Source organism: Drosophila teissieri, chromosome 2R, assembly GCF_016746235.2.
Source record: "Drosophila teissieri strain GT53w chromosome 2R, Prin_Dtei_1.1, whole genome shotgun sequence".
Classification (NCBI taxonomy): domain Eukaryota; kingdom Metazoa; phylum Arthropoda; class Insecta; order Diptera; family Drosophilidae; genus Drosophila; species Drosophila teissieri.
Genome location: NC_053030.1, coordinates 22,767,094 through 22,792,482, shown reverse-complemented (window position 1 = coordinate 22,792,482; position 25,389 = coordinate 22,767,094). Strand labels below are relative to the sequence as shown.

At 52.3% G+C, this 25,389-nt stretch overlaps 2 protein-coding genes across 2 annotated transcripts; both read right to left on the bottom strand.

Moving 5' to 3' along the window:
- Nucleotides 1-232: 232 nt before the first annotated feature.
- On the bottom strand, nucleotides 233-4,339 carry LOC122612646 (long-chain fatty acid transport protein 1). Its single transcript, XM_043786394.1, has 4 exons — nucleotides 4,241-4,339; nucleotides 2,543-2,840; nucleotides 1,008-2,484; nucleotides 233-696 (listed from the first exon to the last, which is right to left on the bottom strand). Exons 1-4 carry the CDS (start codon nucleotides 4,245-4,247, stop codon nucleotides 388-390), a joined length of 2,091 nt encoding a protein of 696 aa, XP_043642329.1. The 5' UTR covers nucleotides 4,248-4,339; the 3' UTR covers nucleotides 233-387.
- A 2,080-nt stretch (nucleotides 4,340-6,419) lies between these two features.
- LOC122614527 (protein CBFA2T3) lies at nucleotides 6,420-23,481 on the bottom strand. Its single transcript, XM_043789090.1, has 7 exons — nucleotides 23,159-23,481; nucleotides 13,635-13,881; nucleotides 9,191-10,536; nucleotides 8,920-9,099; nucleotides 8,736-8,861; nucleotides 8,400-8,638; nucleotides 6,420-6,516 (listed from the first exon to the last, which is right to left on the bottom strand). The coding sequence occupies exons 1-7, from the start codon at nucleotides 23,159-23,161 to the stop codon at nucleotides 6,420-6,422; spliced, it is 2,238 nt and encodes a 745-aa protein (XP_043645025.1). The 5' UTR covers nucleotides 23,162-23,481.
- Nucleotides 23,482-25,389: the final 1,908 nt, after the last annotated feature.

The following is a 25,389-nucleotide window of genomic DNA, read 5'->3' as shown; positions in this document are numbered from 1 at the left end:
CAGCACAGCAGCAGCAACTGTAAAAGTAGCAACAGCAGCAGCAGCAACTGCAGCAGCTGCCAATGAGCGAGAACTTAATCTTGGGGATTTAACACTTTCGATATATCTTGTGGCGGTAGCAGCATCTTCTGGCCGTAAAACGTATTGGCTCCCATTATCGGTTAAGCTGCCATTTTATGGCCAAGAAACGCGCCCGGCATTTTGGCCCAGCAGCGAAACAACTTTATCACTATTTGGGCATTTGGGTATTTGGGTATTTTGGTATTTCGGAATCAGTCGTTGTTTAAGCGTTAAAATTACATTGGGCCAGACAAACGTTTTGCTATTTACACACAGTGGAGAGTGGCTGGAATACAATTGAGGGCACAACAAGGTACCACTCCTTGCTCAGAGTCCCGCCTTTCCCGACAGCAGCGACTCGTACTGCTCCTGGCTGAGCGGCCTGTAGATCCCGTCGCGATTCAGGTAGTAAATGGGGTCTGAGAGCTGGCCAATGTCGTACGCCTCCTTGGCCAACTCGCGTTTCTTCAGCTTGAAGGTGGCGGTGCGCGGAATCTCGTCCAGCAGTCGGATGAAGAGGGGGCGGGCGTAGGGCGGCAGACTGCCCCGCAGCACCACGGACAGGTAGTCCATGTCCACCTTGCGATCCGGATCCACAATCGCCGCCATTCCCGCCTTGCCCTCCACATGGGGGATCTGCAAAGATAAGCGGGCCGATAGTGGAAATCAAGGTTTGCGACTTGTTTCAGGTGGTGCGAGTGTGTTATCTACATGGCACAACCCGAAAAAGGTGACTAAGTTCCACATGGGTAGTTCCCCTAGCTACACTCAAACAATAGTTATAGAAACATATTTCAGTTTGCCACTAAACGGTAATCAAAACCTAATTCGATTCACCAGTCTCAACTGGTCCCTAAACGATTTGATGATAGTGATAAGCTCTCAATTACTTACGATTCTTATGGTGCAAACTAAAGGAAAGAGTATCGGAAATATCTGAAACCCACCTGCACTCCGTACACCACGCAGTCCTCCAAGCCCACGCAGTTCGTGATGATGGCCTCCACCTCCTGGGTGGCCACGTTCTCGCCCCGCCAGCGGAAGGTGTCGCCCGTGCGATCCTTGAAGTAGAAGTAGCCGAGTATGTCGCGCACCACCATGTCGCCCGAGTTGAAGTAGACGTCTCCGGAGGTGAAGACATTTCGCAGGAGCTTCTGCTCCGAGGCTCCCTTGTCGGCGTATCCATGGAAGGCGCTCACCGCCCGCCGGGCATCGACTTTGCCCACGAGGAGACCAGCCTGCCCCGGCAGACACCTGATGCAGTGCCCCTTGGAGTCCTTAAGCGGCTCACCCGTGTACTCGTCGCAGCGCAGGACTTGGACGGGGTAGAGCCGCGCTCCGTAGACGGGAACAAATCCGATGGCGCCCTCGCGGTTGGTGATGTTGATCAGGTTGGAGTTGCCCTCGGTGGCGCCGTAGATCTCTCCTACGTGCGGAATGCCGAACTTGCGGACGAACTTGGACCAGATCTGCGGCCTCAGTCCGTTTCCGTACATCAGGCGCAGGCTGTGCTTCTGCTGGTCGGGCTCGTAGGACGTGGCCAGGAGATAGCGACACAGCTCCCCGATGTACTGGGCCACAGTGCAGCTGTGGCGATTGCAGTCCAGCCAGAAGTTCCTGGCCGAGAACTTCTTGCGCAGCACCACCGTGGAGCCATTGAGGATGGCGTTGCCCACTCCCACGATGCCGCCGGCGGTGTGGTAGAGGGGCAGGGGATCGTACACCACATCGTCGCTGGATATCCTGAGCATGTAGTAGGATCCCGCGGACATGAAGAGGAAGCGCAGGTTGGTGATCACAGCTGCCTTGGGCAGGCCCGTAGTTCCGGAGGTGTACACATAGAGCAACTTCGAGCGCGCTTCTTCTGGACGCGCAGTTCGCGGTAGCTGCAGTTTCGTTTGGGTCCTGAGAGCACTAACCAAGTCCACAGCTCCTGGCAGCAGCTCATGTCCAGCAACGCCGCGCACCTCATCATCGGTGTATTGATAGATGGGCACTTCCGCCAGCTGCTCCTTCTCCCTGAGGGATTTCAGCACATCCAGGAGTTCACTGCCCACAATCAGGGCCTTGGCATTGGCCACCTTAATGGAGTGCAGCAGCGACTCCCCGCGCAGATTGGAGTTGATGAGGGCTGTGATTACGCCCAGCTGGGAGAGACCCAGCCAAATGCAGGGATACTCCAGACGCGTCTCCATCAGCAGGGCCACACAGTCGCCCTCCTGCAGGCCGCGATCCTTGAAGTACCCGGCGATCTTCTGGCTAAACTCCAAAGCCTCTGCAAAGCTCAGGCGGCGATCGTCCATCACAAAGCACGTCTTCTTGGGACGACGCCTGGCCTGCTCCTGGAAGCAGCGGGCCACAGTGAATCCCCCGCGATCCTTCCTCAGCAGGTAGATGTTGAGCGCCACGAAACGATGGAAAGCCCTGAAAGAGAATGCAAGTTGGTAGGTTCCTCCGGGAGATTAGCCACACGTATACCCACTTCAGGTCCCTGGACGCGGTCATCACCAAGGCAAAGACGAAGGTGGGATTTCTCAGCAGGAGCGCCACCACTGCTCCCAGTGTGAGGCTGGCCAACGCGCTGTCCCAGCAAAGGAAGACGAAGATGCACGTGGCCATCAGGACGGTGCCCAGCCGGGTGGCCAGCTTCTGCTTTAGGTTCAGCTCCAGCAGGATCTCCATTTTCCCTCCAGCCTGTTCCTGCTCCTGCTGCTGATCCTGCTGCTGATCCTGATCCTGACCCTGATCCTCAAGATCAGCGCGCTTTTCGTTCTCGCTCACTTCAAAGGGCAGGGGGCGAGAGCAAACATGGTCGAAATAGTTAGTCAAAAGTGGCTCAATCGTGCGGATAGAATTGTGATTCTAGTGACAGCTACGGCAAGGCCTAATGGAGCACTCTGTGGATGCCACCCTTGTGATTCCGATTCCCAGTTCCACTTGTGCCTAGGGCAACCGACTGGCAGCGACTGAGTGATAAGCGCACCATAGCGTTTCCACAGTCTGATACCGATTTACTAACTGTTTGTGGACTTGTGGGCCGCAAGTTCTTATCAGCCGCCATGAGCGGTGTGGTTGAGGGGGGAGTGGGTGGAGTGACAAGTGCTTAGAGGCCTCAACTTGGATCGGCTCTGAAAATCCCCTCATGCACTAAAAACATTTGTTCGCACCCAGTTTAATTTAAATAACTGGAATGGAGAGTCAGATGTGACCAGCTACTTTACTCATTACACTACTCTCTCCCTATGATGGCTAGGAACTATTTCAGTCAATATAATAGAAACATTATCTTACGATCTTGTTTGGGATGAGTGGCTAATTACTTTTACATCATTATAAAAGCGTTTTGTGTGGGAACAGGGCTAATTGCTATATTTCATACAACATTTACGACCCAAGTGAATGTTTTTATTATGGCGACTTATATCTATAAACGTAGAGTGCAGCCTTAACCCGTTAAGCATGGAATTTTTTAGTCTCCAGGTGAGTAATCTTTCACTAATCTCTTCGATTTCCTAGATTGGATGGCTAAGTGGGCTCCTGAGAGGGCAATCAGTCCATAAAACGGCTCCAGCCATTGAACCTCCCTGCTGGGAGCAGCAGAACCCAACTGAACAGAACTCAACTCAACTGAACTGAACTTAACTGATATCGCGGCGTCTGGGGTTCTTTGTTGTGCCGGCTTATCGCGAAGCGCCAAACAATGGAAAGGTGTTTGAAACACTTGTTAATAATGCAGTTATGTTTTGCACGGGAAACAATTGGGAAACTGATGTAATCGGAACCCACAGAGCACACATGGGTTAAGGAAGCTATCAAGTGACGCGCCGGCTTCAAAGTTCATTGCTACCGATTATGCGCGATTATGGATGGGTATATATGGCATATGGGTGCTATCTCTATAAGTCTGTGGGGCTGTATGACTTATGTTCTGGCGTCTTCTTGAGCCAGGGGACCTTGACTTATTTCGTATGCCAGTCACAGAGATTTCCCAAGCGCCTCTGCGCACACGCAGTTCTTGGCACAGCTTTTGGTTGGTTGGTTGGTTGATTGGCTACTTGGTGTGGCCTTCAAGCGAGTTACACTACGATTTATTTTTTCGTTTGGCGACATTTCGCATCCCCATGTCACGATCAATGTAATTCACTTTTCAGTGCCAGTGCAGCGCCCCCCAGTGACATACTTTTCATTCGCACGATCACAACGGTTACTTGCACGGAAAACCAGAACACATAGATGTAAGTACAGCACGACTGATCTGTTCACCCGACGGCGGATCGGAGAAATAACTGCTGCTGCGAGGGGGAGCCGGCTTTTATACCCACAGACGTTCTGCTTGGAGAGCGGCGGAGAGTAAAAGAGCCACAAATGAGAATGAGAACGGTGGGAGCAGTCCCCCTGCTCCCCTGGGGGAGTACAAACAGCCTCCGAAAGTGAAACTCAGTGCAGAACCTGAAGATATGAGATCGCTTAACAGCTGTTGAGTTTACAGAGCCATGTTATCTCGCTTGAGTAATTATAAAAGAGAACATACAAATTTCATTCCAACTTTATTCAGAGAGCAGTAATTCAAATAATTAGTTGATAATAGGTATATATAGAAAGCCACAGCTTCTACACAAGAAGTGGCAACTGCGGGCACTGCTGATTTAAAGTGCCCGCCAAACTCTTGGAGCAGCAAAGTTTGGCCGTTCTACTTAGCAGCTGGTCTTTCCACCTGTTACAGCGAAACGGAATTTTTTAATTAAGCTTTTTTATTTGCCAACAAAAACAGAGCCGGAAAGTAATTGGCCCCCTCCCCACCCGAACAGCACATACAAACCATAAAAAAAAGCAAATGCTGTGTGAAAATAAATTAACATAGGGCAGCGTCGCTTAGCTGTCAAATGCCGGCAGCACAAATATAAAAAATATGTGCATACTTTCGGGCGGCGCATATAAAAAATGTGCTCATACTTTTTGGCAGCTTTTTGAGTTATCGGCGGTGTGAGAGCGAAACTAAGTGAGCGCATATGCGATTGTGGGTGTGTGTTGGTCGTGCCGGCTGTTGCTGCCGCTCTCTGTGTTTGTTCCTGTGTGCGAGTGTGTGAATGTGGGTGTGGGCGCCTGTAATTGACACATGTTACGCGCACAAAAGAGCCTGCGACCCGGGGCTCAGGCTCAGTCCATCGTTATTATCGACAATGGCGCCGCCGAAAACACACACCCACCCACAGCACTGCCGCACACACACACACATTCGCACACTGCCTCTCGCTCCCACCGCCGGGCTTCCTTCGTGCCTTGATGTCAGATGCCTTTGCTGCACAGCCTTCAAATGCAGGCTCGCAGACACGCAAACTGGCAGCCTCAGTCAACTTTGTTTGTAGCCGGCGAAAACAAAAACACACACACACTCGCAAAGGAGAGGCCCAGAAGCAGGCTACCACACACACACACGCGCACAGATGCAGGAGGCAAGTTAAGGGTGACGACTGTGTGGTACCCAAGGATTCACTTTCAATATGCTAGCAAAACAGAAATCCCTTGAAGACAGTACCTTAGGTAAGCAATGATGTAAGTTAGTTAAGTTCGTTTGAAGACAGTAATTACTCGGCCTGCTTTTCGCTGCTGCACAGATGGCGAAGCTTCGAGCATGCCCCGCGAACTGCTGCATGGCTGGGTATGAAAACAGACCCACACAATTTCACCGGCACAGCCGCTTGCTGATAACGTTAACGTCAGCTGTGCGGCACTTTGGGCCACACGTGAGTCCTGGCTCGGGTTCAGGGCCAAAAGAGCTTGGCCCGGGGGGTGGTGGGCGGTGGGAGGTGTTTGGAGGGCGGAGCTGGGTGTTCGGTGGGCCAAGTCGTGCGCAGGCAAGCGTCAAACGGTTTGTACCTTAAGCCCCCAGGCGACGGCATCCCTGCTGCCCCCCGTCCCTGGCCCCATGCATTTGGCATTTGTTTGTGTTGTCAACAAAAGTTTCTTTGAAATCAGTAACAGATGTCGATTGAAATGGCACAATTGCTGCCAGCTCGGCAGCTCTGCAGCTCGGTAGCTCGGCAAGTCGGCAGCTCTGCTATGTTGAGCATCGCCGGGTGGCCGCCACTTATGCTGAATATTTTTATGCCAGACGCACACACAAGAGGGCCCGGCCAAGATATCCGGCGATGGGAGCGGGCTCATTGTGCGCTAGTTGCCTGTCACATTTTAATTAAAATTTCAGCACCCAAGTTTTAATGTTAATGCATTGGCATCGATTGCCGCTGCGAAACAATAGACGAGGGCCGTGGGCCTTTTAGCACTCCACTTGGGCGCATAAAATTCGGAGTTTCGAGAGATTAAAGAAGCACTATGTTTGGTCCTTGTTTTCCGGAAGCCTACTCGCAGTAGGGCTGATTACTTCTAGCCAAGCTCTTTTGACAGCGAACGCGTATCTTGCACACTTCAGCCCCCAATTCTGCAGACTCAGCGGTGCTAGGTTATATAATTAAGGGATTTGCAGGGCATCCGGATTCCGGAGTCCGGAGTGCGGACTTTGCTGCGCCCAGCACTGTCATCCCTCTTCAACTTCGCTGCCTGTTGACAAGCTGCTTCTGTGGGAGCTTGGCTTGTGGCTGCTGGCGATAACAAACGATAACTGCATGTTAAATAGAAGCCAACGAAAGGCTGGCCGGCACAAAGGGGTAATCGACTGGGGACTGGAGCACTCCCAGGGAGATGGAAATGGTAGCACATGCGAGCTGCGAGCTGGACGTGCAGCCATTTGAATGTGCATGTGAATCCCACTCGCAACCGGAAGTGGTATTGGTAGTGGCAGCAGGGGGGAAATCAGGTAGCAAATGCCACCATCATCATCATCATTGTTGTTGGCTGAAGGGTTGCAAAAAAGCGCACAGCATCCAGACAAAGGCAAAGCCAAGGCAAGCTGCTGCCCCTCTGCGAGTGTTGGTGTGTGCGAGTGTTGCTGTCTCTGTGTGTGTGTGTGTGTGTGTGAGTGGGTGGGTAGCCGCAGGCCATGTGTGTGCGTGTGCAACAAATGTTGTGGGCGTCCTTGGAAGGAAGAGGGGGAGACTAACGAGCTTTTGCTTGCTCGCTTGCAATGCGACAGCAGCAGGTGTGCCATACATGCACACACACACAGGCGCAGATACTCACCCTGGCGCTCACACAGATACTTACATACATACGCACACCGACAGGGAGCACACAGCTGAGTGACGATAATTGAAATTTCATCACAGTAGTTTGTGGTTTTGTAGCACACTCTCAGGCGCACACCCGCCTCACACTAATGCGCTTTTCATGGCCTTCTTTTAGGCTGCCAATCGAAATGTTATTTTCTAATTCGCATTTGGAAATGGGAATCGAGACTTCAGAATCGAGACTTCAACTTCGACTTCGGTTTGGTTTGGTTTAAAACACTTTATTTCTTGGGTTTCTTGGTTTTCGTTTGCCGGAGCCTTGCGGCCCGCGTTTTTGTAGGTTTAACATTTACTTGGTATTTGTTTATGATAAAAGTACATTTAGGTTTTAGGTTTAGTTTAGGGAGTACAATAAATACTAATCAATAAATTAAACTCGCTCAATAAATTAGCCATAATCGTAATCATATCCGTAGTAATATACTGTATTGTATTTTATTAATAAAATCTACTATGTTCAGTTTTTTGTTTTTTGTTTTTGTTTTTACTCGCTTTGGGTTGCTTACACAGAATACAGAATTACTTACAGAATTTCACTGCTACTTGATTTCTTCTCGATTTAAATGATTTTGCTTGCTTATGTAATTCATTATTAGTGTGCACATATTGTTATTAATATTTATGTGATGCTTGCGCGAAAGTGCTGATGGTAAAAATGCGATTTCATACATTAAGTCACAGGCTGAGAATTGCTGGATAAATTCCGTAAAATGTTTTGTGAGATTTGTGAGTAATTAATATTGGTTTTCTTCCTTTGGATTTTCAACCCATTTAATTCGACCCGCTCATTACGATGACCTTCTTGAAACGTTGTAATGTATAAACTTTAGTGAAAATGCACATCAATCTGTATCTAATTATGCGATTCTGGATGTTAAGCATCACCTACTTCATCATCTTCCTCGTTTTTGGTTTTTGGATAACTCTATATTAGCTGCATACGTTTAAGTGTGTGTATATGGTTTCGTGGTTCACCCCCTTTAATTTGACTAGCACAAGTACTTCTTCTTGGGTTTCATCATGCGAATGCGTCATTTGGAGCCCAACCCGTTGGCCACCAGCGCACCTGGAGTGGCGGCGGCCACAGCAGCAGCCGCAGCTCCACCGCCACCTCCCCCTCCGCCGCCTCCTCCTCCTCCTCCTCCGCCGCCGGACTGGCCTCCGCCTCCCGCTGCCGCACCGCCGGCCACTCCTGCCCCAGGTCCTCCAACTGGAGCACTGGCCGCTTCCCGGGCTCCTGCTGCAGCAGCCGCAGCAGCTGCCGCCGCCTGCAGGTGGGCCGCCGAGTTGGGAGTGGGTGGTGAGCGGGTGGCCATGGCGTTGCGCAGACTCAGGTTGCTGGCCGAGTGCAGGTGCTTGGCGCTCAGCTCACTGGCCCGGGAGTTGCCACACACCTGGAAAGCACAGAAATAGACGATCATAAATAAGCTATCAACAGAGTATAGGAGGAAATCCCTGGTCAATCAAGTTAACATAGTATGGAGCACCCACCTGATGGTGACTATCCCAATCCCTGTATTGGCACGAGGCGCTGCAGTATCGGGCCATGTTGCAACCTGAACAGGTCTCCGTGGCCTTGCGGCCGCAGTTCCAGCACTGCTGCTGCAGATTGCTGCCCTGAAAGTGGTTGCAAGTTAGAAAACTGAGTATTAATTAACAAGTTAAGTGCACTTACATTCTGTGCACTGGCCATCGACGGCGACTTGTTGTCCAGATCCCGCTCTCCGCTGGAATGGCGGCTCATCTCCATGAAGAACTTCTCCATGCGCAGGCGCTCCTGGGTCATGATCTCCGCAGCCCGCGTCTCAGCAGCCACCACTGCCCGCTGGATTTCAATGACAGCTTGCCGCTTCACCTGGAGGACACACCATAAAGGGGTATTTATTAACCATCAAATAACTAAACGACCCAATCATTGCCAATGCGAATAGGGGGTGTTGCCTCACCTGTGTCACTGCGTCCTCGGCATTCCGCTTGAACTCGGCGACCTTCTCCTCCGTCTGGCGGCGCAGCTCCGCCATGGCCGCCGGGGTGACCTCCTGGCCGCTGTTGGGATGCTGCGGCTCGATGCCGCGCTGCTGGAGGATCGTGATGGCGCGCTTCGTCTTGTCCACCATGGCGGAGATGCAGTTGAGCATGGTGTGGATGTTCTTCCACTCCTCCTCGCCACCCGCTCCCGGAGCACCGGCGGCAGCTGCATTGGGATTGGGCTGGGGCTGTGGCTGTGGGTTGGCCGCCCTCGGGGGCGGGGCAGCGTGCCTGGCCTGCGCCTCGCTCATCCGCAGATCCCGTTCGTCGCGCTGCATGAAGGCCGCCGCCGAGGGCAGTCCCTCCGCGGAGGAGACGCCGTAGTCCCCGTAGGCCACCACCGAGGGGGCGGGATGCGGGGGGAGGCGCTTGCTGGGCGGCGGAGGATAGCCGGCGCCCCCGCTGGCCATGTATTCGCTCCACTCCTGCAGGCCGTTGTGCCCGCCGTGCTCCATCATGGAGTCGGAGGAGCGGCGCTTGAAGACCGCACTGCTGCCGTTGGATGTGGGCGCCTCCAGCTGGATGAATATGTCCCCGAACTCGGCGCTGGCCACTCCGTGGGGCGCGAACTCCATCACCGCCTGCTCGTTGTTGGTCACGTACTGCAGGGCGGATTGGTTGGTGGCCCTGGCCAGAGCCAGGATCTCCCGCTGCACCAGGGCGATGCTGTTCTTGAGCAGCGGCACCACGTACGGCCGCAGTGGCAGGTTGATGGCCTCCTGCAGGGCCAGCCGGAACTCCTCCACGGAGATGCTGCCGCTGCAGAGGGACAGCACCAGGGCGCGCACCCGCTCGCTCACCTCCGGCTGTCCCAGCTCCTGGGAGAACTGAACGAGGGCGCCCAGGAACTTGCGCATCTTGGCCACCAGACGCGCCTGCTCCACATGGGCGGCTGCTGCGGCGGCGGCGGCTGCGGCCAAGGAGGCGGCGTGCTGACTGCCCGGTGTGGGCGTGGGCGAAGTGCCGGAGGATCCCACGCCTCCGCCGCCCGAGGAGGAGCCATTGACCACCGGCGAAACGCTGGCGTTGCGCTGCGGTCGCTGGTGCAACTGTAGGGGGGAGTGGGGCGATCGGGGGGCCAGGCTGCGCGAGCTGTCCGGCGGCGAGTCCGGCGGAGTGCGGCACAGGCGGTCCCGCTCGCGCTCCCGCTCCCTCTCCCTCTCCCTGTCCCTCTCGCTCCTGCTGCTGGAGGTGTGGCTGCTGCTGTCCTTGCTGCTCGAGGATGAGGAGGAGCTCTTGTCCCCGCCGCTGCTGCTGCTGCTGGCTGATTTCGTTGGTGGTGGGAAGAGAGGAGGAGGAGGAGGACAAGTGGTTAGTTGCATGTTCATCCTGGAACATGGGAAACAAGTCCAAGTCCAAGTTGGAGACCAGGACCGGATGTGCAGCCCAGGCGCATTACAAATGCATTAGCCGAAACCGAGGAGCGGAAATATATGTGCCACCTAACCACAACAAGCTACGGCACTTGTCCCACAGATCTGGTCAACTGCGCAACTACACACAACCTACAACCTACTACACACTGGATACTGGATACTACATACTCGATACTGGATGCTACATACCAGGCTCACTACATAGCAGACCAACTGCCGGCCGGCATTAACAAATTTGTTTGAACATGGGAAATAAATTAGCAAACATTTTTGGCCCTTGCAAAGTGCGCTGTGTGTGTGCTGTGTGTGTGGTTTGGGCCCAGTCAGGCAAGCAAATCAAGCACCACATAACGCACTAATTGCAGGACGAGTGGACGAGTGGGAGGATGTGAAAGGATGTGGGAGGATGTGGGTGGCTTCGGGTGGATCTGGGAGCATGTGGGTGGTCTTCCAATGACGAAGGGCGCGGGTGCGGGTGCAGCACACTGCGGTACGTGCTGTCCCATCGCAGCCAACCATGATCCTGCCAAGCGATGGTGTAGCTCAAAAATGAAAGCTTAACGCAAATCCGCAGGACGCAGCTGGACGGAGAAGCTGGGAAACTCATTGTCAGGCGACGAAACGGTGGCAAAGTGAATTGGTTTCAGCATTTGGAAAGGGGCTTTATGCAGTAAGAAAGAATAAAGTAACTCTCTATTAACAACACATACATAAAACATGAACTTTTTACATGTATGCAACAATGTATTGTTAGTCCTTTAAAAAACCACTATTTGAATGTATTTTCAACCTATTTGAAGGGTCTGTTCTTGCTATGTAGGTTGCAACATAGAAGCCGCTTACTTCTGTGTCGCTTTCCTGAATTCCTGAAATGTGGCAACCATTTGGTGCAAAATAAAAGGCTTAGGACACATTTGTCGCCTGTAACGACCAAACACACACAAACTTTGTTTGCACAAGCTAATGGAAATTGTTTATGGGTGTGGGTCGCTGGTTCGGTGGTTCGGTGGGTTGGTGGGCGGTGGGTGAATGGGTGGCTAGATGGTGGCTGACAGACATTGTGGGCGGCGAATGTTGCTGATGACCATGATGATGAGGACGATGATGACGACAACGACGATGGGAATGGCAGTCAGTTGATGTTGCCGCTGATGCTGATGCTGTTGCTACTGCTGCTGCTGCTGCTGCTGCTGCTGTTGCTGCTGTTGCTGCCGTGCGGCTGCTGCACAGTTTGCTTTTGTGATAATGATTGTGGATACAGCTGCAACTGGCTGTGTTTTCACAGCCATTCAGGCACGCCACCGCCTTGCCAATCGAAGGGCCACACGACCACCCAGAGCCACCTCCACTGCCAAACGAATGGGCGATGGCAGACACACGGATACGGCTGCAGATGGTCGTGGTCGGAGGTGGAGTCGGAGGCGGAGTCGGAGGCATCAGTCAACCGACTCGGCGGCTCTTATCAAACGCCAAGCATAGACAATGATGGATCACATGCTGCCCCACCCTCCCCCACTTCCATTTTTCCGGGTTTAATTGGCCAGCATTGCCACATCCCTTTTGCCCCGCCTGGTGTGGTGTACAATTGTAAAATATTGCACTTGACCGGGCTTAAAAGTTTCGGTTTGTTTTGGTTTGGTCCTGTTGTGGCAAAGCCTCGACTGCTGACCCAAAGTTGCTGGCCGAGCGGCAGCTGCTGCCAAGAAAAACCCCACGCAAAACCGAAAAACTATTTACGAAAATTCTGTGTTGACAATTCACATATTTTCTAAAACATAATGTTGCGAGCGGAGGACTCGGGAGGTTTCGACTGCTGGCCCAACATTGCCAGCATCATGAGCTCCCTCCATCGATTTAAGGTTACGTATACGCAGCGTGGTCCCAGCCATGCATCTGTGTGTGCGTCTCTCTGTGTGTGTGTGTGTGTGCGTCCCTGTGTGAGTGTGTGTGAGTGCTGTGTGTCTATGTGGGCAACAGAATTTGCACAGCTGCGTCCCATAGATTGCAGTCGAGCGCACAAAACGAAACGTTGGCAAGTTTAGTTTGTTGTTGGTGGTGGTGGTGGTGGTGGTGGTGCTGCTGCTGCTGCTGTCATTGCTGTTGCTGGCATAGTCATTTGGGAAAACAATCATTTTGGCAAATATTCATCATGCACTGCTTCTGATTATCATCGGCGGGAGGAGTGGCGTCCACACACACACACACACACAGTTGAGAGCTGTGTTTGCCCGGAAAATGCTAATTGCTGGTGAAAGGAAAGAAATTCAAGCGACTTAAATGCTGGGCCACACATCATTTGCCTGGGAACAGGCGCAGGTAGTCCACAGAATCCGGACAATCCGCAATGATCCCCTTTTCCCCCTTTCCCCCACCGCCACTGCTCTCTCTGCCGACGTCGGGCGCCCAAAAGCAGGCAACAAAATGCTGGTCTGATGCTGGGAACAATGCCAGCAGCGGTTGCCGTTTTTTCCTCCTCCTTTTTTTCGGGGGAAGAGTTTTGGGGTGCGGTGCAAACTAGCAAATGCTTTTGGCCTTTTTCATTCCCATACACCCGTGAAGTCGGCAGACTGCGGCCTGTGGTCCCTGTTCGGTTCGGAAAACCATTTAAAAGTAACGAATCCGAAATGCTCTGATGTGCAGCTCCAGATGGAACTCAAAGTGGAGCTGGAGCTGGATCCCAGTTTAAAGGATGGCGGAGCACGTACAGCTGCTCAGGTTCACACCATCCAGTAAACAGCTATAAATATTGGGGATTTGGAACGTACACTGGCACTTCAAGTGCTCAATCATAAACGTGGTCATCCCGGACTTTAAGCTTGGCATCCTAAGTAGCTTGCTTTGGCACTGATAGTTATGCTACAAACAAGTCCAAGTAGCTAAATATATATATTTAAGTAGCCTGTGAAACTAGTGCCCTGTTACAATGCACACAACTTCCGCCCCGTTCTTTTCTCGCAGTGCAGTCTACTTAATGTGCTCCACTCACCTTTAAGCCGACGACTAATTGCCGCCGCTGTGGCTGCCGCCGATGTTGTGTTGTTGGTGGCCGCGGCGGCTGCCGATGACGCTGATCCCGCCGAGGACGATGACGCGGGTGGCACCTGGACGGCCGCAGCGGAGGCCACCGCCAGAGCGGCGCCCGCTGCCACCGCTGCTGCCGCCGCCGCAGCTGCGTCGTAGGCGTCCTTGTCGGTAATCTCCTCCTTAATTATCGCCTTGCCGTCGAGCGCCATCTGGAAGCAGGAGGGGAAGCGGTTAGCTGGAAGAGATACTGGGGGATATGGGGAGGAGCTGGTGCCCACACCCAGCTAATTTAGACGGCAGACTGTGCAGGTTGCCAGGTTGCAGGTTTTCAGGTTCCCAGGATCCGGGCGATAGACGAAAACATCAAGTGACAAAGTTCTCACATTATGTTTTCAACTTATTTGATTTCAATTTGATTAAATGGTTGTCTGACATGCAAATTGGGCGCACCCGCAATACCGAAATACACTTTCAAAGGCGGAGACCTTGGGCTTTTGTTCGCCTCGAGAGGAAAGAACAGCTGCTTTAGCCGCTTTAATTTGGCCAAATTGCTTCCATTTTAGAGGCGCTTAAGTGCGATTACTTTAAATATGCACTTGCCATTCAACAACAAACCAGCTGCCCCAAAGGACTCTTAGCTGTCGTTCATCCTCACGATTTGCACTTGAGAGTGGCCTCAAAAACGGATTTTAAGGAATTACTAGGTGCCATTTAATGGGCGCACCTTTGTGCAGCAACTAATATTGTATCTATCAATATTCTACACATTCTCGGCATTTTTCCTGGCCTCCAAATGGCATAGACAAAAACCAATTTGGAGAGAAAGAATGCCGACAGCTGCCAACGGTCCGCACGCCGTAGACACCTGTTTCGTAATTGAGTCGAAGAACTTTTCACTCGCGGCGGCCGACTAAATGAAAATCCATGGGGAAACCTGGCCGATTTCTCAAAGGGGGACCAATCGAGATCGAGAACGCAGCCTTGCTAATTGACTCGACACTGCGCTTCCTGTTTACCCATCACTGCGACCCACTTCCCTGCGAGTTCCGGCCACACACCACACACCCACCACCCACCACCAACCAACCACCCACGAGCCACCCAGTCGACGCTCCACGCAAGCACCCATCTTTCCACACTCCCCACCTGAAAGTTGTTCATGTCCAGCTCGCATGAGGGGAGCATTTTTGTGTTGATTTTTATCACTAAAATATGTAAATACCTTTGCGGACTGTGGGAGTTTGTGCAGCTTGCCGTGCTTTCGTGTAAGGAAGGCGGGAAGCAGGAGGGGGGAGGGGGAAAACACGGAGGAAAGCCGCAGGAAAGGCGGAAAAACCTGCTCAGTTTCATTCATGTTTTCGATCAATCTCTGCCCGCCGTCGAGGTGCAAGAAATGTTTAGAGCAATTGTTTAAAGTCAATCGTCGCGGCCGGCAATATTTACAATCGAGTGGGGATACCTCAGCCCCCCTTTTCAGAGGGGAGGGGGGTGTGCAACGGGGGCAGTGGCAGCAGCTGTTTGGCATCAGAGCGAAATTACACTCAAATGCCGCAAATGAAATTCTATTAAAAACAAACACTTGACACGCCGCCAGCTGCCGTTCTCCGTTCGCCGTTCGCCAAACTGAGGGCCGCCTAATGACGACCCAGCCCCTATCCCTCCTCCGCTGGGAAGTCCCATTGGACTGGATCTTCTGCCATCCCCCAGTCGCGGGAACACTTGACAAGTGTTTTGCAGCGAGGTCTTTCCACAGTTCGCAAAAAACAGGCAGACAAAACATGCGTGAGGCGCTGGAAGTGGAAGTGGTAGTGGGTGGTGGTGGTGGTGGTGGTGGTGGTGCCGAGGCAAACAACAAGTGTTTGTGAAAGGCGGCAGGTGAGCTTAATTGGGAAGTGGGTGGAGTGGGATGCCGCTGGAGGGGAATGGATATTCGTGGTGGTGGTGGTGGTTCTGACTCACTTAATAGCCGGCAGCTGCCGCCTTTGGCCCTGGCTATGACGAATGAATCAAATGTCAGGAGCAGTCGTGTCGTTGTCGCTCAAGCAGCTGTCGCCTGTCGTCGCCAGAAGGCGCCCCCAGTTCACCCAGACCCCCAAACTCCCGCACCCGCACCCGATCCCCTCCACGTCCTCGTCCTCGTCCTCGTCCAGTGTAAGGCAAGCACTTCAAAGAGCCGGGAGCCTCACAAGCTTCCATCGCAGCAAAATGGAAAATGTCGCCCGCAGAAGTTTTTCCCACAAAACTTGGGCCAGCTGAAGCTGAAGCCGAAGCTGTAGCTGTAGCTGTAGCTGAATGTGAAGCGGCAGGAAGGAGCGGGATCCAGGCTGCAGGATCCAGAATCCAGGATCCTGGATTGAGGGGGAAATGTGGCAGGCTGAGGCTGCGACGGCTGCCGGCGAAATTGCCAAGAGGAAAAGTAATTATTTAAACGGAGGCAGCACAGTGGGATAGAAGCCCAATTACGCACTCACTTTTTGGGGCATATCAATGGCGTGATTTATGGGCACAGGTACCCAGTCATCAAGGAATCCCACTTACAGGGATGTGATTTTCATTCTGAGTTGGAAATTTGGACACCTCTGTGAATTAAGGTGCGTGTTTCCTTTTGAAGTTATACAGATTCAACCTTTAGACGGGTCTTTTGATTTGGGGATTACTCTGACTCTGCCCCACCCTCCACTTGCCACAAGCGGTAGCATCTTCCATAGTAGTCATCACTTCACTTGCAAGACTGCGTGGCAACTATTAGCAGCCCATGCTCGACGATTTGACAAATGGAGGCCAACGGCACAATACATTTTCGCTGCATAATTTTCAATTAGGCTGGCGGAAATCGCAAAAAACAAAGGACACATTTTAAGCGACATTCATTTAATTCCCAGTGGCGGCAGGGCGCTGGACACCAAAGCATTTTATACTTTTATCCCTTTTGCTAACAAAAACACCCACACACACACACAAGCACACACACACTCGCACTCGCACACAGATTGTAGGAGAGCTGGTTGAAAAGGACGAGGAGTGGTTAACGAAAAGGCGCGCCAACTGAAATAACAACAACAAAGGATGTGGAAAATGGGGCGTCGGAGGGCGGGTGGCTTTTCCGGGGGTTGAAGGCCAGCTGAGCAGCAGGAGGGAGGTGGGAGGTGGGAGGTGGGTCACCGTGAGGTTGGCCAGAGGATGGGAAATCACAGCACAGCTGCATGTGCTTGCCCGGTAAGCTGCCCATTTACCCTGCCCCCCGCTCGTCCCTCGCCATCCCCCGCCACATATGTGTGTGTGCGAATGACAAGCAACTGGACCTCGGACCTCGAAACTCCAACCTGGGACTCCCGGACAGCTGGACAAGTGGACTGCCGGACAGCAGAGTCCGCATTGTGCGTCATTATGCGCAAGTGGCGCCCGACCCGCGTCCCGCTTCTGGGAGGGATTACTGGCGATGGGAGAATGGCGAATGGCGAGCGGCGAACGGCGAATGGTGACTGGCGACGACACCTGTGCAGCAGCAACATCGTTTCGCAGTTAAAACTTTTTGCAACTTGCTGCGTCAGCTGCTTCATTACACATGGAGCTACAAATGTATGCTGGCGCAGGCGAAACAGTGGGTTGTTCGAGGAGTTCTGGCGCTGTGAGTCTAGGGGGTCTGGGGTCTGGGTTCTGGGTAATTAGCATTAAGTGGGCGGCCGGCGTTCTGGGGTTAATTGCACGGCAGGCGACTACAATTACAGACATTCGTTTTTTAATGGAGATGTGAGAAAATGCCGCAAAGTGACTACTAAGCTTTTGATTATGGCCCGAAAATCGATTTGTTGACTTTCCCAACGAAAGGAACTATCAATTAAACGAGTATAATTTATATAGTCTTTATATATCTCAGTAGGGCTCATTCTCTAAGCCCTTAAGATATTTGTTTTTAATTAGAAGGGTAAATCCTTTTACCGATATTGGTTTACCACATGTTCAAATTCGACACCCTGCTGATTTGCAAACTAAAAAAGAATCGTTTTCACCCCTAATTCGTGCTCATTAAAGGGCAATGCGATTACATAATTGGCCACTGACTGGCTGGAAGTTCAGAGGCAACCCTCGTCAACTATTTGCTAAGCGCCTCTCAGTCTGCCAAAGTGCCTCTGCATGTGTGTGTTGGTGTGTTGGTGTGTGTGTCTGCAGGCAACGTGCCGCAGCATTGGCGTCATTTTAAATTACACATCGCACACACACACAGCCACGCAGACTGACAACGAGCAACAGGAAGGGGTGCGGGAAGAGGGGGGTGTAGCAACAATGGCAACAGCAACACCAGCATTTTTACACTACTCGGCCGCACGTGCGAATATTCCTGCCCCTGCCACGCCCCCTCTCCCCGCTTCACCCTTCATTTGCAGCCTGTGTGGGACGTAATAAGATAATGGCTTGTCACAGAGGCAGCAACATCAGCAACAGCAGCAGCAGCAACATCAGCAGCAGCAACTACGAGGCAAAAACAGTTGGACGAGTGTCGCGCTTAATCGGCTTTATGGTCTGTTTTATTTCCGATACGAACTGCTTTATGTGCTTCACTGCGAGCGGGGAAAGGAGGGGGGCATGGGGCATGGAGAACATTTGGCTGCCACATGTTGCCCGCAAAGCGTATTTAGGCATCCCAATTATGCCAGCGAGGCAGCTGATAGCCGCCAGCTGGCGAAGTTGCTGCTCGTTGCTGCTCGTTGCTGCTCGCAATGCTCGAGTTGCTGCTGCTGCGGGAATGCAATTTCCCGGGCTGTGTTGTTGCAAGCGAAGATTTTCCAGCTGCCACCGCTGGCGGCGCTCGTTCTCCTCTGATTGGAAAATCGTTCTGCCAGCCTTGCAGCAGCACGTGACGCTATTCAAGTTTTTGCCAACTTGTCTGCCAGCAGCAACAGCAGCAGCAGCAGGGGCAGCAGTGGCAGCAGCAGTGGCAGCAGCAGTGGCAGCAACAGCAAATGGCAACACATGCTGGCACGTGTCGACGCTGATGTCTCTTGGCCAAAAGGCTGCTCTAGACGGCAGAGCAGCCACCGCTGCCGTTTTCAATTAAAAATTGCGAGTGACAGCAGGTGTGCTGTATCTGCTTGCCCGATGGCCCGACCGTTGCAGATACACATGCGGATACAGATACACATGCAGATACGGATACAGATACGGATGCAGATGCACCTGGGCGGTCTACTAGGAGCAGCACACAGGACACAGGATACAGTCGCAGGACTGTGGGATTGGCCAAATCGATGAATGTTGCCCCCTTTGAACGAGCAACACATGCCATGCCCCTGCAGCAGCAGTGCCACTCTTTTTTGGCACAAATCTGTGGCAGACACTCGAGGCAGCAGCTCAAACAACTGTGTCCTGACAACTTACAACCCTGTTCCTCTGCTCCCCTGCTCTTCATCTTCCTCTGCTCTTCATCTGCGGCATCATCTGCGTTTCATCTGGGGCAAGAAATATTGCGCCAGCTGTGCCAGCTGCTTCGTTGTCGTTCTCATCCAACGCCCCTGCTCCTCCTCCTACTCCACCTCGACCACCTCCTCCTCCTGCTCCTTGGAATGTGGGAGTGTGCGGGACAAGGTCAGCCCAGTCTGGGCCGGAGATTTAGGGCTGCGCTGTGGCGCCTGGCAAATCCAATTCAAATGCCGGCAGGGGCACTTGGTATTTGGTAGCCTGCCAGCGACTGGCGTCTGCGTTTCTGGCATCTGCGATTGTACTGGACATGCGGCACTCGTGGACACTCGTACCCACCACACACCGCACAGCACACAGCACAGCACACAGTACACAGTACAGTTTTTTGTCCCGATCCGGCAAAATGTTTAAAACATAAGAGCCACCGGACTGGGCAGTGCAGCTGGCGCTGGAGCTCCGGACGGGCGCCGTTTGTGGGCGGGCTAAGGTTAATGGCTAAGACTTTGAAATATATGGCCAGGCAGCGAGGAGATTTCAGCGCAACTCATGGAATATCGAATGGCATACAAGTAAATGGTTTGTTCAAGTTCCAAAATGATATCCATGTTACTTAGGGTATACAAACTACTACTATAAAGACAGATGTAGGAAGTTAAACGGGCTTTGACATTTTAATAATGAGTTCGGGCCACCAAAAGGTCAAGGGACACATTTAGACTCCTCCAAATCACGGAAATAGTTTCAGCCTTTGGGAAAGCGTATACTTAGCAAGCACTCAATTGAAAATATAAACCTCCCATATAGTTTTCCCCAACTAAACTGCAAACAGGCAGTGGCGAACGCGGTCTATCCATAGTATTGCCGCATTGTTTCTGGCGGAGGAAAATTCGTTGTTTTTTTTTGGCGCTGGCTTTTCCTATGACATTTTTGCTTGCCCCCAAAACATTCTGTGGCCCACGTCTTTTTAATAAGCTGCCACTTGCAGCGCCAACAATTCCACAGTGGCGGGCGGTGGAAAAGCCACAACAGCGGAGTGGAAAAAGGCGAGGAAAAGCGAGGAAAAACGGGGAAAAACGGGGAAAAAGGCAGGCAGCCAGGCGAGCAGAAGAACTAGGAGTAGGAAAACTGAACTGGATGAGAGCGACGCCGAATTTTGTTTTTGACTTTTTCGATTAAGCGTATGCAGCCCCGCTTTCCACTTGTCCGCCTTTCCACTTTTCCGCTTTTCCATTCGGGGGCCGCTGTTAGTTGCTGTTCTGTGTGTGACATTTGCGCGATTTTTTGGCTTTTCTTTTCGTTTTTCCGCCCCCTCTCCCCTGGAAACCATGCCATCCGTGCTTGGCTCGTTCCTATTTGCAATGTTTGCGTTTGGGCTCCAGGCGGAGTCCTCCAATCTGCTCCACTCCCCGCTCCACTCTGCTTCTTTCAGGGGGGAGGGGGGATCCACTGACAAGTCTAATAAGCAAATTGACTTATTTCCGGTCGCCATGTTGTCTGTTGTTGGCTCAGCTGCGCCAGGCCGCAAACAAAATGGCGTCTCATTAGTCAATGTCGTCTAGGCGGCATCTTAATTGCAAAAGGTGTGAAAATCCAAAGTTTTTCTGTTTGTTTTGGGTTTTCCCGCTCTGCCCCGCTTTGCCCGCTCACCCGCTTTTCCGCTTTCCCGCCGAAGTTTGCCTTTGCCTTTGCGTTTGCGTTTGCAGTGCTAATGATTGATTGAGCCCTTGATGGATTGCCCGGATTTGCAGGCACATGGCGAATGTTGAATGGCGACTGGCGTATGGCGATTGAGGGGGGAAATGGGAGGTGGAAAGGGGGGCGGGCTAATTTGATGCCAACAGCTGCACTTGTCATGTGCATTTTCACCTGCCTCAGGTTCGCCAGTGTTTTGTTTGCCCCCGACCATTACGCTAATAACTTTGCCCTTTTTCGCCGCTGTCCATTTTAAATTCAATCACCATGTGCAGCCAGCCAGCCAGTGGAGTAGTAGCCCCCCTACACCCTTCACCCTCCACCTCCCCCCACCCGAAGGACATGCATTATTTAGCAGGACTTTGTTGAATGCCTGATTGCCCGCTGATTACCGATTACCTATTACCTATTGCCTATTACCACCCACTGCCCACTACCCACTACCTATTGCCGATCCTGGCCAGCTGAGCTGCCCAGCGGCCAAAACAAAATTAAATTGCTGACACTAATTGGTCCTGAAATATATTGTATCTATTTGCCGAACACGATTAGGCTGTCCACTTGGCCGTAGGCATTTCAAATGGCAGTGATTCGAGGCCGAATCGATTGGGTGCTCCAAACGGAAAGAATAGTCCTTATCTCATCATTAACAAATTGATTGCATAAATTACCATAGTATATGAATATCTTCTGCCAGTAGAGACATAAAATAATGGTCTTGATCTTAAGATAATAATGCAGCTTGTATAGTTGATATTCACGAAGTGACATATGTAAGATACCTGGATTATCGCATTAGCCCTTTGTGTCACTGGGTATCAATTAGTCTAACCCCCAATTAGGACCAAGTTCTGCCACTAGCACTTTTCGCCTTTTTTGCGGTGGCACTGCGCTGTTTAATGAGCGGCGGCAAAAAACGAGAAAAACACAATACAAAACAGACCGCTTCGGCGGAGTCCACAAGCTGTTAAAATGTTTATGCAGGTGTCATGCCAATGACAGCGGCGCTGGGAAGCGCAAGGAGATGGTCGAAATGGAATATGGAATATCGAATATGGTAAATGGTGAATGGTATATGGTATATGGAATTCAGAATGGAAGTGAAACCGCACTGCCGAAAACCATAACAATAGCAGCCAAGAGACAAGCCGGCCAAAGGGCCAAAAGGCAGCTGGCCTCACACCGAACAAGTGTCCGCATCCCGCTCCCTGCATCCATCCACTGCATCCCTCCACTGCCACCTGCCCCGTTTGATCCGCAGTGGCAACAGCTGCCGCGCAGCCAAGGCCAGATCCACCAGGTGATTTCCAGAATGAGTCACCGCGGAAGATCGCCAGATCAACCAGCCGATAATACGAGCATTTGAATTGAGGATTGAGGATTGAGGTTGATTATTGCTTATTGAAATCTGAGACTAGTAGAGCAGATGCTCTTGAAAATATTTATAATTTTTAAATGGTTTGGTTATTCAAGTAAGTTCAAATGAAAATTCACTTTTTAAGGGACTGATTCAGCTGATAGCGCAATCAATTAGCCCTGGCGGCACTCAAAACTTTACTGCCAACCATAAACTGTGGGCTGGAAAAGGCCCATCTGGGCGAGGGTTTCCCCAGTGACTTCCCAGTTACCAGTTACCAGTACCGAGTTCCCATTTACCAGTTACCAGTACGCAGTACCCAGATGGAGGCTGTTTGGCCACCGGAGCTCGGGGTGCGACCACTGATATACGGCGTAGATATGTAGCAGCAGATGGAATCGACAGACGGTGGAGGCAGCAGATCCGGAGCGGCGACACATGGCAGCCAGCTGCAATTATTTGCAGTTGGAAGTTCTGTTTCTGTTGGGAACGCGGCGCGGCGCACAAGGCCATCAGAAACAGACGGCGGCGGCGGCGGGCAAAGTCATGGACCAAAAACCCACTGGATGTTGCCCCCTGCCATCCAAAAAGCGGCAAAAAGCGGGCAAATAATTTATAATTTCGCACGTGGAACTGACAAAGCAGCGCAACTGAACTGCGGAAGCAGAGGGAAAACGAGGGAAATCGAGGAAAACGAGGGAAACGAGATTTCCCTGCTCGCAACGTGTGGCGTCTTAAACTATTATTCGAGCACTTGACAAACGACAAACGACAAACGAATTCGTATCTGCAATTGCGCGCGGCGAATTCGCTTGAGCTACAAGCTACACAGTTGCCCAGCCCGAGGAACAGATAAAAAACAGATGCGACCATGTGTAGATACATGTGTGTGTGTTCTCTTTAAGGCCAAAGACACTTTGAGTGTTTGAGTGGCGGAGGACAGCTGGCCGCAATCAACATGTGTTGGCCGTAGCTCATGTTCGTCGAGATACGTCGAGATACAATTTGCATGGACTCACCATTCTGGCAGATCGCTGCTGCTCTTCCGCTGCTGCGTAGATGCTGGAGTGTATCTTGTGGGTTGATTTAGTAGTGTAGTCTTGCAGTAGTTGTATCTGCGAGATACTTTCGCTGGACCTAGCACTGGGCGACCGCTGGCGAGTGGCTGTTATTGTTTACCATCGAATCATTGTCGGAACGGCGGCGGCAGCGCGAAACGCGAACCGGCATCTCGGAGTTGCGGCAAGCGACTGGCTCACAATCTGCCTCTGAATCGGACTCAGAAACGCAATCTACAGCTGTAGCTGAAGCTGATGCTGATGCTGAAACTGAATGGATGCGAAAGTATCTGCGGGTCGGCACACGCGAGTATGCGAGTATCTTCGATGCGATTCGAACTGCGAACTTCACTGCGAACTGACACAACTGAGAGTTGCCGCGGAGCTGAGCACGTCCGACTAGTCGAAAGTGGCGTTTGTTTGTGAGGCGACTGGCTGCTCCGCTGCTCTGCGGCGCTGCTGCGCTGCTGCGGCCCAGGTAGCACATGTTCGACCGCTCCGCTCGGCAATCCGAGCGGCCTTCGGACGGCGGCTGGCATCCGCGTCGGATTCGAGGCGCCTGCGCGTTTGCACATGGAACAGCTGTTCCGGCTGCGCCGCTCTGCCCGCCCTGCCCGCTCTACCCGTGCGTCCGCCACTGAAACTGGCAGCAGGGCAGGCAGGCAGACACTCGCTGGCCCGCTGGGCTATTAACATCAGCTGCTGCCGCACTCAGACGCCCCTCCTCCCTCCTCCCTCCACTTGGAACAATCTGCCCGAAAGGCAGCTGAAAAATTCCTTCCTTTTCGACAGCAGCACAGCAGCTTGTTTCTCTCCGCTGCTGTTTCGCATCCACTCCACTCTGCCTTGGCATTCCAGTTGGCACTGTCCTCGGTCTTGAGCTCAGCTCTTTCCGCTCAGCTCAGCGCCCAACTGCGTGCCGATATTTAAATAAATTGCCAGCCAATTGTGCACACACCCCCACACCGCTCCCTTTTGGGGGATTCCCCCGCCAGCGGGAAAGTGGGCCTTATGCGAGTGTTCACACCATGTCAAATGCTCAGTGGGTCCACCCCCGACCGACTCTGGTCCACCCCAACCACGTGAACCACGTGAAGTGGCAAATGGGAAGCGATTCGCCGCGGTTCGCCGCCATGCGGGATCTCCAATTGGAAGTGGTCGCATCCCGGGTTCAGCAGAGATCAGCGTTCAAGAGCAATTAGTGCGGGAGGTGGTGAGGATACACATTTGCTCGTTAGTGCATTCGATTTCCTAATCCCTGGGAATGTTCCCAATCATAGGGGTTCACTTGGGCAGGAAACTACCAGATGCGCAGCGGAGAAACTATTTCATTCGAGGCGAGTTTAATGAAGTTAAGCTGAACTAACCAACTGCAAATATCGTTCACATTCAGCTTGCAGCTTAAGGTGCTACTATTATGGTCCCAGTCCAGTCGTTCAACCCATCCCGCTGGCAATTAGCCACCGATTGACACATCTGTCCCTGGGGCATGCCATCTGGTGGCTCCATCAATCTACGCCTGCGAAGACGTTTCAATACATTCCTACAAATTGACCACCGCAATTTAAACAAAACCCGCTTTGGCCAATAAGTGGCCATTCATCTTGTCCAGCAGCCGCAGCTCCCCACGCCCTTCGATGGGCCAAAACTTGCCACAACCGAAAACCCTAACACCCCAAGCCACAAACTTGAACGTGGAGCGACAGAGAGGGCGTATTTGGCACTCCGTGCTCGGAAAATCCAGGGGGTGGAGTTGGGTGATGCTGGGTGGTGCTGGGTGGTTGCTCTGGTGGGCGGAAGGCCGCTTCTTTTACTACTTGGTAGCAGTTGGCCATGGCAGCGAAGTCGTCGTCGTCGTCGTCGTCGGAAGAGCAGCATCAGGCGGCAAATAATGTAAAACGCCATTAGGCGAGATTTTCTCATACAAACAACAATTGTGCATTGGCACACCAGCCTGACGTCGTCGTCGTCTGGGATTTCTGGGGGGGATTGGTTCGGCATGGCGCATGGAATGGGAGCGGGATGGGTTGGGTTGGGTTGGTTTGGGTTGGTTTTTGGGAGGCTGTGGGCGTTGGACACAGCATTTTTTATGCGCATTTCGCACTGGCACTGCCACTGGCAGCGGCAATAGCGAATGGTGAATGGAAACGAGAGAGAAGAGCCGGAAAATTCTCATGGAACGTGGAGCGTAG

What these genes read in the sequence shown, in the direction of transcription:
- LOC122612646 (XM_043786394.1), bottom strand. An exon ending in ACCGCGTCCAGGGACCTGAA is followed by an intron (nt 2,485 to 2,542) that starts GTGGGTATACGT and finishes ATTCTCTTTCAG; the next exon opens with GGCTTTCCATCGTTTCGTGG. An exon ending in GCGTGGTGTACGGAGTGCAG is followed by an intron (nt 697 to 1,007) that starts GTGGGTTTCAGA and finishes TTATCTTTGCAG; the next exon opens with ATCCCCCATGTGGAGGGCAA.
- LOC122614527 (XM_043789090.1), bottom strand. An exon ending in CCGAGGACGCAGTGACACAG is followed by an intron (nt 9,100 to 9,190) that starts GTGAGGCAACAC and finishes TGTGTCCTCCAG; the next exon opens with GTGAAGCGGCAAGCTGTCAT. An exon ending in CGATGGCCAGTGCACAGAAT is followed by an intron (nt 8,862 to 8,919) that starts GTAAGTGCACTT and finishes AACCACTTTCAG; the next exon opens with GGCAGCAATCTGCAGCAGCA.